The sequence below is a fragment of the Lathyrus oleraceus genome, chromosome 6 (assembly GCF_024323335.1).
Source record: "Lathyrus oleraceus cultivar Zhongwan6 chromosome 6, CAAS_Psat_ZW6_1.0, whole genome shotgun sequence".
Classification (NCBI taxonomy): Eukaryota; Viridiplantae; Streptophyta; class Magnoliopsida; order Fabales; family Fabaceae; genus Lathyrus; species Lathyrus oleraceus.
In genome coordinates, this window is record NC_066584.1 from 92,293,735 (window position 1) to 92,304,348 (window position 10,614).

The following is a 10,614-nucleotide window of genomic DNA, read 5'->3' on the forward strand; positions in this document are numbered from 1 at the left end:
GGAACCTACAAACAGGTCGACATTATCTTTTATGCAGATCTATCATGTTGGATTATCATCGAGCTGAGCAATCTCAAATTTTTCGTCTGGAATTGTTCTAAAGGTTCTGCCCTTAGCTTCTATCACTGGGTTGAGTTTGTCGTCTCATAGTGTTTCGTCTTCTCACACGACGAGGTCGATTGTACTGGAGGTTTGACGAGTCTTCTTTTTCCGTCTCTCATAGGTGAAGGATATCACAAGGGGATTCTTTTGTACAACCGCTTGTATGAGGCATGCCCAATGTAAATTAGACTAAATAACATCGATTTGCATGCATTATTATGATATTTTATCTTCAAATGGTCCGGGGAGGCCATTGTGTCCAATGTCTCGAGGAATGACCTCCCAAGGATGTCGTTGTAGAAGCTTTCACATGGGATCACGATGACACACACATTCACAATCCTTTTGTCTTCCCTTTCCTAGAAATAGATGATAACTTGATCATTCTACATGGAAAGGTGGATGACTCATTGAACACTAATAGGTTCCCGCCTTCATACGAATTTAGATTTTAATCCTGTAACCCTAAAATCATGAAGATTACAATGTATTCGTTATGATGACCATTACTACCATGAGGATTCCTTATACTGAATGATTCATTATGATGGTGATTACTACCAATGGAAGTGTCACTTTATAACAGGGAGCATCTAATTTCTCATTTTCTCGAAACCCTAAGGCAGGTCTATGACTTTTCTACATTTCATTTGCCTTTGGTGAGTTTCGCGATGGAGGTTCTTCCTTAATGGATGAACCTCCATATATTGAACCTACAACAAAGAAATGGAAAGATATTGAGGTTATGAAATTTGTTGTGTTTTTGGAAATTAAATTGGTTGTTATTTTCTTCTTCTTTAAGTAAGCACACTGTAGTTGTTCGTGATTTTTTAATCATAGAGATTTGGTTGTATATTTCATAGCAATCAAAAGTCGACTACCACATACGACACCACTCTTCTGTTGTGGAACAAAAAATATTCAATGAAGTCTTGATGCAATGGAGCAAGCTTATGGTACAACGGGGAGGAAACTAACCTACAAGGTTAACACTCTAACACTTAAGTCAGTCACTGAGTGAAAAGTAGTGTAGGAATAAATTATGGTGAAGACATACCTCGGGTCTTTTATGAGATCCCTTATATAAGAGAAACAATTAGAGATCATCTTACTTTTCGAAGTGGTATATGGAGAACCATTGAATGATATTCAATGGTGAATGATTGTTTATGGTGTAGATCGAACATAGGCCTTGAGGTCAGATGTGCATTATATTTCCAACACCTTATGACTTTCGATTGATGATTGAATATTTTTTATCATAGGCATCTGCTAGTCCGAAATATAATAATATGCACACATCACTTATTAATCTTAAAATAATAATAATAATTTTAACAAAGGACGAAGTGAGTATTTAATATTTAATAAAGATTTTTTAAAATTAAAATGTAACACTTATAGAGGTGGCAAAATGGGTCGTCCGCACCGTCACGCCTTAAACCTGCCCAAAAAAAAGACAGTGCGGGCAATGCCGCCAAGTGAAAATGAGTTTGAGAATCTAGCCCGTCCCACTAAGGTGGCGGGTTGGCGGGCGGTGGGCTTGTCCGCCTATTTATTTATTTATTTTTCATTTTTTAATAGATTAGTAGGTTTATTTTTACATTTTAATTAGATTTCTCACTTATTTTTTAGAACATTTTTTTTTATAAAGCATCTTATTAAAAAAATTACTTTAAAAAATTGTAAATGTTCACAAATAGAATCATCAACAAGTATTCCAATACTATAATTCAAATATTAACCTTCAACTAACTAAAATAAATATTTTAAGGGCTCATAAATAGGTTGGCGGACCAACCCGCCCCTTTTTTGATGGACTTAATTAAGGTGGGACGAACTTAAAACGGGGCCAATTGAACAGATAGACCGCCACTTTTTAACAGGTACGTGAGCGGGCCCGACACGCTAGACTCATTTTACCATCCCTAAACACTTATTCATTATAATGAAATATTTTACCACCCAAAACACTTATTCATTATAATGAAATAAATAGTGCAATTTACAAGGATGCTTCACCCTATTGATGATTAAAAACAAATCAATTAATTAATGAAGTATTACCAATAACTACGATTATTTATTTCTTGCCCTACTTTGCTTCTTATTAACTAGACACGCCTGATAACCGCAAACATTAAATCAGTAATGTCTACTTAAGTATTAAATCGAACATTCCATACCCATCACTAAAAAAACACTCACCTGATTACATGGACAAGAGGAACCACGTTAGAAAACGAGATAAAGATACTATACTAGTATTAATTAACCACATTAATTTAATTTAAAATGGAATCTAGTCCTAAATCCCAATGATGATTGATGTCAACATTAAGTACTAAAGTATCACTCATTATATGAATTAAATATTATTACTAGTACCATACAACTAAAAAGACTAATTATTGATGCTACCTTTCACAACAGCTTTGACTATATCTTTTTACGGAAACATTAAGGAAGAAGAAGTGGAATAAAATAAATAAAAATAAAAACTATAAAAAAACCTTTCGTCCTTTAGCACTAACTTCTCATTCATTCCTTCATTATTCGGTGATACAGACACGCCTTATCTCTCTCTTTCTCTATGCTCTATTCTTTAACTTTTCACTTCATTTCAATTCATCATACCCCTGAATTATTCACACAAAACGCATATTCAACACAACCAACCACACAAGTCAAATCAACCATAATTTGCTATTAATCTCTACGCATATAACTTAAAAATTAAGCTCCACACAAATTAACTTTTTGCTTACTAGGTTCTGGATCAGTTAACTAGCTTCAATAGATTCGTAAGTTGATTATTTCTTCCGTTACGATTCTTTTGTTTGAGAACTTAATTACTTATTTATGTATTTTATTTACCTTTTTTCAGGATCAGTTCAAAGCGAAAGCAAAATGAATCACTGTGTTCCAGATTTCGATATTCAAATCGACGAATATGAAGAAAACCCGGTGCTTCTCTCTAAGAAACCTTCCACTGCGTAATTATTCATTCATTTCACTGAGAATTTGTGTTGTATTTTTCTGGAAATTAATTAAATCTCTGAAGTTAAATTCTAACAGGCGAAACAATGAGATCATGGAACTGTTATGGCAAAACGGTTCAGTCGTGATGCACAACCAAAGCCACCGTCAATCTAAAAAACCGCCATCACCGGTAACTAACACCGGCAATCAAGTGATGCCTGATCATAGAGAGATTCGATCCTCTGATGTAGAAAACTTCAATATTAATCAACATTTGTTCATGCAAGAAGATGAAATGGCATCGTGGCTTTTCGATTCAATCAACGAAGATCCTCTTATCAACACTGAAACACTCTTTCATCCATCCACCGGTGTTATACCGGACTATGTAGTTCCGCCTGAGGAGTTACTTCCACAACCGAGACCAACGGCTTCTCGGCCTCCGATTCATCCTGCCGCGACGGAGAAGGAGGATCAAGTGTTGAATGGAAAACATAATAATTTCGCATATTTTGCTAACCACAGCAATGCTAGTATGGAACCAAGTATGTCTTCAAGTTCGGTGATTCCGGCTAGGCCAGAAATGACGATGGTGGATTCATGCGATACACCGATCATGACTGAGATGACTTATAAGGCTTCGAAGCTATCTGAAACAATCAGGAGCACCGCGTATACGGAATGCGTGAGTGTTAGCACTGCCGGAAAAGCAACGGCATATACCGGATGTGGTACTGTAAGCAAGGCTGGAAAAGATGCAGCTGCAACTGCAACCATTAATGGAGTAAGAGAGACTCCAATGTTGAATATTACAATGACGTCATCGCATAACTGTTCAAGTGGAAGTGTTGATCCGATTCAGAGAAAACTGGAGTTAGAACGAAAGGGGAAAGATCGTGTATCAGACAAATCAAAGTTTCAGAGCCAGAGCCAGAGCGAGGTCAGTACAATTCTTTTACGTGTTACTCGGCAATTTCTTTCTGGTAAATACTCCGATACTTCCGGAGAATTTATTCGTGTATATACCATCGTGTAATTATTGAATTTATTTATTTATTATAATTAATTTTGAAAAATAAAAAATTTTAACTAAAATTTTGCCTAAAATTTAGATAACCAATTAAAAGTGACTGCTCTGAAAACATTTGTAATTATTGAATTTATTTATTTATTATAATTAATTTTTAAAAATAAAAAAATTTAACTAAATTTTTGCCTAAAATTTAGATAACCAATTAAAAGTGACTGCTCTGAAAACATTTTTCAATACTATTTCATGTTCCTTGTGACTTTGATTCGCGTGAAACTTACCTATTTACATTTAATTCAGCGTCGATGTATCGAATTCAATTCTGAATCCATTTTTTTTTGGTGCGTGTGTCCCATAACTTTTTACTGTTTCAGTCCTATTCTCTCTCTTTAAAACGACTCACCACCACAAAGTGGTTAAACAAAACACTACCACGTGTAAAGAGAAAGATTCAAAACTTGTTGATCATATTTTGGATGAATGGAGCGGTTTTAAGGTGCAGAACGAGACTTTACTCTCTCTCTCTCTCTCTTAAAGTATGAGGTTGATCCATTAATAAGCTCTTAGGAGTACCCAATGGCATAGAAGCAAAAATAGTCCAAATTAATGAAGATGACACTGCTACTTCTGATGGACCAAATAGTACTAGTAAAATGTAACAGAAAAAATACCAAATTTTACTGATTATTAAAAATATACAGTTGTAATAAAAGATTTATAAAATAATCATATAATAAAAGAAAGAAAATAAAATAAATTTTTTATTTCTAAATTTAATTCAAGTGATGTTATAAAAAAGTATTAATGCATGTGAAATTTGAAAAATAATACTATATATTATAGAACTACACATATGAACGGTAGATCTTAATATTAGAGACATGTGAGTAAAGTTTAACTAGTTTTACCATATTTGATGGTTTAAGATATAAACAAAATTACATAATGAAAAAATATATAAGTAAAATCTAACAATATCTATCAAAAAGATCTTGTAACTATAGATAGAGATATGTAAGCAAAATTTAATAATTTGGACGATTACTTAAAGTTGTTTGGTTACGTGAAAATATTTAAATAAAAAATAATTATTATTCTTAATATATATGTGCAATAGGTTAGTTTTACTTACTTTTACTCCATTTATTTCCATATATACTTTCCCATTCTTAATTATAAATACTAAAAAATCGTCTTATAAATACTAATGTTTAGACAGAAAATATATGTGATATTTTTTCATTTAATATTAATTTAAAATAAAATTTAGGTAAGAAATTAATGGTATAAATTATAGTAGTAGTTTCAACAAAAATTATTATCTTAAATTACTTAAGAGTAAAATTGATTAAAAAAATAGATTATATCAAAATCAAAATTTACCTTTATACTATTGTTATAGATAACTCTCTTTTATATATTAGTTGATAGATTTGTTGCTCATTTTCTAAAAAAAATCTAATTATTAACATTAAATGTTTTAAAATATGAAAAAGTAAGATCATGTATATGTTGGAGTGTTTTTTTTCTTCTTTTTTGTAAAATATACTTACTGTTAACAAGCTTTAAGTATATTTTATATAAGTAAAACTAAAATAAAAGAAAAAAATTTATATATATATATATATATATATATATATATATATATATATATATATATAATCAACTTTTTCTTATGCTAAGAATAAATAGATAGAGATGACGAAGGGCAGCACCCACCTATTTGTCCAATATATAATCAGCCGAATTTAATTAAAAAAATTATATGCTAAGAGAAAAATATTTTTAATGTTTTTTATGATATAGTAAGGTATTAACTAATACAGTAGTTCATTTATTCTATTTCAACTTAGAATTAATACATGTGTAGATAGAGATGACGAAGGGCAGCACCCGCCTATTTGTCCAATTTAGTAAAAAAAATATAGATTTTTAAGTGTCATTTATATATATTATTGATCTAAAAATCAATAGATTTATTCTTAAATATTATGTTATTTTAATTTTTAATTAAAAAAATTCAAATTTTTATTGAATAGTAAATAAATAAAGATTTATATTAAAATGCATAATTTCCACAAAGTTAGTAGGTAGGTCAATTTCCAGATATGTAATGCTCCTGTCCTGTCACGACTTCAACCTTGATTGAAGTGACCCCTACCACGAGAGTTGAAAAAGTTACCATGCAAATTTCTTGGCTATTGATTTGTATGAGCAATATTTGTAAGATACACGGGGTGGCTGATCTTGGTCAGTCTTGAACTTCAACGGAATCTAGGATTCACCATGAACTTATGCATCTTTTGCGTGAGAATTACCTCTCCACTTGTTGCTTCCATAAAAGGTAGTTGTTTTCCAGCAATTTGATTGAAAACATTTGTCCAAACGAATTGTTCGAATTCAATGTGGAGAAGATGGAAGATATTCCTTATGACTGAGTTGGATCTTTGGTGAAGGAAGTTTGAATTTCTGGAATTTCCATTGTTGTGGCTGTTTGGATAACTATTGACTTTTGACGAGGGTTATAAAGGAGTTTAGATAAGTGAAGATGAAACCACCAATGAAGCTTCAAATTGAAGCTTGAAGGTAATGTTAAACGATTAGGAAAGTGTGGTTGAAACGAAACCTCTTCTGATACCATATTGAATGAATGAATCTTTGATTATCTGCATTGTTTTCCAAAAATTGAGTTCCAACTGCTAACAAAATTCTAACTAAGCTAAACAGAAATTTAACTTACATTAACAGAAACTTATCTACTCTATCAAGCTTGAATTACCAATAACTAATTTTGTTAGTTCATCAGTTAAGATTGACTTCGTCTTGTGCTTTATCTCTAACACCCTTAACAATTTGTATATATGACTTGCCATAAACTATGTAGCTTCCATAATATACTTATTTGTATTTGCTTACCGAAAAAGGATGTCCGTTTTGAATGTCAGGAAGGAAAAAAGGAAGGAAAAAAACAAGTTCGTGGATCTACATCTACAAAGAGATCCCGTGCTGCAGAGGTTCATAATCTCTCAGAGAGGGTATGCGCACCTGCATTACATTAATGGATTTCATAATTTTATGTTCTTTTTCTCATATCTGAAATTTTCATATTGTATTCTATGTCTGCAGAAGCGTCGAGATAGAATTAACGAAAAGATGAAAGCTTTGCAAGAGCTTATACCCCGGTGCAACAAGGCAAACACTAAATAACTTTACACTACTATTATTATTTTCATTGAGTATGCTGATTTTTACTTCTCACTTGATGATTTTTTTCTTCTAATTTTGATTCATTTTATGAATTTGATAGTCTGACAAAGCTTCAATGTTGGATGAAGCAATCGAATACTTGAAGTCATTGCAGTTACAAGTGCAGGTAAAGTCTTCACTTCTGTTTTCCTCTAGTTTGCAGAACTGTTTTTAAAAACTTTACTTATTCTCACTTCAATTTTTGAAAATGCAGATGATGTCCATGGGATGCGGCATGGGACCGATGATGTATCCTGGAATCCAGCAGTATATGCCATCGATGGGGATGAGAATGGGCATGGGGATGGGGATGGGAATGGGAATGAGTTTGGGGATGGAAATGGGAATGAACAGACCATTGATGCCATTTTCTAATATATTACCTCCTAGTTCTCCTTTGCCAACAACAACAACAGAAGCTACTCCCTATGGACCAAGGTTCCCTATGCCTCCTTTTCATATGCCTCAGCCTCATGTTCCTGCAGTACCTGAATCATCAGATAACCCCCTTAACTCCCTCGGTACTCTGCTTCCAGATCAATCACGCATCCCAAACACAAACTTCACCGATCCTTATCAGCAAATCCTTACTCCCCACCAGGTGCAGCAATTTATGCAGGTAAATACTGTGTCCATAATGTTATTTATTATGATTGTTGGACAAATTTGAAGATAATTTGTTTTTAAATATGGCACAAAGATGTTATATTTACGAGGTCTGTTTGCAAATTTGGAATCAGGGAACGAACCAACAAAATGTCAACAGGCCAGGTAACAGTGGGGGCCAGGATAATCCAGAAAAGCATCGGGCAGGTAAATTTCCCAATCGACTTTTCTGATATTGATTAGTGTTAGTGTTTACTTACGTTTTTTTCAGTGTTATTGCTATAAGAAAAGGATAACTATCATTTACGGTGGATTTGTGTACATTGCAGGATAGATTATCCTGCATCTAGATATCATAGCAGCTGTCATGGTGGTATAACGTGCTAGAGCTAACATTTTAGCAGATCTCAGTAGCAACCTAATTTATACACATTTAACATGTATATCATTGCCGCCCTATTATTATTATTATTATTATTATTATTATTATTATTATTATTATTATTATTATTATTATTATTATTATTATTATTATTATTATTATTATTATTATCATTATTATATTATTATTATATTATTATTATATTATTATATTATTGTTATTATTATTATTATTATTTGTTTTCTTTTGGATCCATCATATTAATTAATTAATTATTATTATTATTATTATTATTATTATTATTATTATTATTATTATTGGACTCATCATATTCTATTCTCTCTGTACTGTTTTATTTTAGAGGCACTTTATTAAAGATTAGTAGCAGTATAAATATTAAATTTTAAAATATGATTTTAAATCATATTTTTGGAATCATTTTAAATCATAACCTCAAATATAATTTATTTTTATGAGATTAATTGATAATTGGTATACACTTTAACTAATGATGTCAAATATCAATTGAATTCTATTTTTATTATAATTTAAAAAGATTGACGAGTATAATTAATTGATAGGGTAAATTATCGTTAGAGTTAATAAAATGCATGCTTAAAATACGAAATATCTAAATACCGTATGGAAAGTCATAATGTTACACGATAATGAGAAAAAGAACTAATATTATAATATCAGATGTAGATGACCATTGTTCGGACTCATCCTTTTGTATATAAAAAATCAAACTAGTGTTCTTTCCAATAAAAAGAAATGAGCTGGGGTCAGGTTTGTAGGTTCTTCCCATGTGATTTGTAATAGCGACTCGTCTTTGACTGAAACTTCAAACTAGGAAGAATTTGAGAGAGCGGAACACACTATTTAGATCTCTGCTGCAGTCTTCTACTTGATGACAGCTCACAGTGAAGTGAGCTCCGAACATCAAAATCTAACTCAAATCGGATTAACTCGAGTTTATCCTTCAAAGATGAAAAAAGAATCGTATTAACATATTGTTTTATCGAAATCCATTAAATATGGGTAAATCTTGAGTCAGCCCAATCATTTTAACTTAACTATGTAACGTAACGTAATAGAGAGGCAAAATCTCTCTCTCTCTCTCTATATATATATAATGATATTTTATTTTAGGAAATTGTCCCGGTAAAATGTTAATAATTAGTAAAAAAAATATCATACACTTCTAAAAAATCTCCATTCATGATATGTTTTCTTCAACTAATCAGAAATTGAAGCAAGATTATAAAATTGATGGAAAATTAAGACACAATAATAAAGAAATACGCAGCGGTTATAAAATTCCACAGACTTGTAAGAACCTTGAGGATCAACAACAAATCGAACAAATAAAGGCGCAAAAAGAACACCGATATTTTTAACGTGGAAAATCCCTCAATATAAGAGTAAAAATCACGAATCGTCCAGATCAAAGAAATAACTTCACTATAATAAATTAAGGGTACAGGAGAGTCTTAAAGTGATTCACAAACTAGTACTAACAACCGCAAATCTCAAAACAAACTAGCTTATAAATAAGAATCAAAAAGTTGAAAAATATTCCCAACTCTCCAGCTTCAGTGCGAAGCAGATAACTCTCATCTCAGACGTAGTTTTGAAATTATGAACGGTCAAACTTTAGATACATACGTTATGACTTATCCTTCAAATTTAAACACGATCTGACGGTTAATAAATCGGAGATCGTTGATTTAGTGAGACTAGTTGTAAAAAAATGTGAATGAGTTTCTCTCATCTTTTCTCTTTTTTGAATCCTTACTTTCTTTCTATCTCTATCAATCTTAAATTGATCATTTCCACTTAAATAAGTGATATAGATGGGCTAATTATATTTGGGTCTTTCTCCACATAGGAAGGGAGTTCAAACTCAACAAATCTCCCCCTCACAACTATGTGGAGGAAATCACCAAACCAGTGTTATCACAACAAGCTTCAAATTTCTCTCTTAGTAATGCTTTAGTCATCATATCAGAACCATTATCATCTATCTTTAGCTATATGAACTTAGCATCCAAAACATCATGTATCCAATGATATCTCAGATAAATATGTTTGGACCTATTATGAAAAGTGGGATTGTTACTTAAGATGAATAGCACTCTGACTATCAACAAATAACACATATTTTTCTTGAACAAAACCAAGCTCTTGCAAAAATTTCTTCAACCATGGTAACTTTTTGCATGCTTTGGTAATTGCAATTAACTCAACCTCTGTAGTAGATAGT

General features: G+C 31.7%; 1 protein-coding gene across 3 annotated transcripts; it reads left to right on the forward strand.

The window, feature by feature from the left end:
* Window positions 1-2,634: 2,634 nt before the first annotated feature.
* LOC127097244 (transcription factor PIF1) lies at window positions 2,635-8,557 on the forward strand. Of its 3 annotated transcripts, none has more exons than XM_051035744.1 (9): window positions 2,635-2,906; window positions 2,990-3,098; window positions 3,181-4,024; window positions 7,060-7,149; window positions 7,241-7,306; window positions 7,422-7,487; window positions 7,575-7,979; window positions 8,101-8,173; window positions 8,296-8,557. In XM_051035744.1, the coding sequence occupies exons 2-9, from the start codon at window positions 3,013-3,015 to the stop codon at window positions 8,298-8,300; spliced, it is 1,635 nt and encodes a 544-aa protein (XP_050891701.1). In that variant the 5' UTR covers window positions 2,635-2,906; window positions 2,990-3,012; the 3' UTR covers window positions 8,301-8,557. The 3 variants fall into 3 exon arrangements, with proteins under 3 accessions (XP_050891701.1, XP_050891702.1, XP_050891700.1); XM_051035745.1 differs by having other exon boundaries at window positions 2,990-3,069; XM_051035743.1 differs by having other exon boundaries at window positions 2,990-4,024.
* The last annotated feature ends 2,057 nt before the right edge of the window (window positions 8,558-10,614 follow it).

Excerpts from the sequence above, each read along its gene's own strand:
- LOC127097244 (XM_051035743.1), top strand. The coding sequence starts at position 3,056 with ATGAAGAAAACCCGGTGCTTCTCTCTAAGAAACCTTCCACTGCGTAAT. Across the intron at positions 7,307-7,421 it reads TTATACCCCGGTGCAACAAG|TCTGACAAAGCTTCAATGTT; the intron begins GCAAACACTAAA and ends TGAATTTGATAG. Across the intron at positions 7,980-8,100 it reads AGGTGCAGCAATTTATGCAG|GGAACGAACCAACAAAATGT; the intron begins GTAAATACTGTG and ends ATTTGGAATCAG.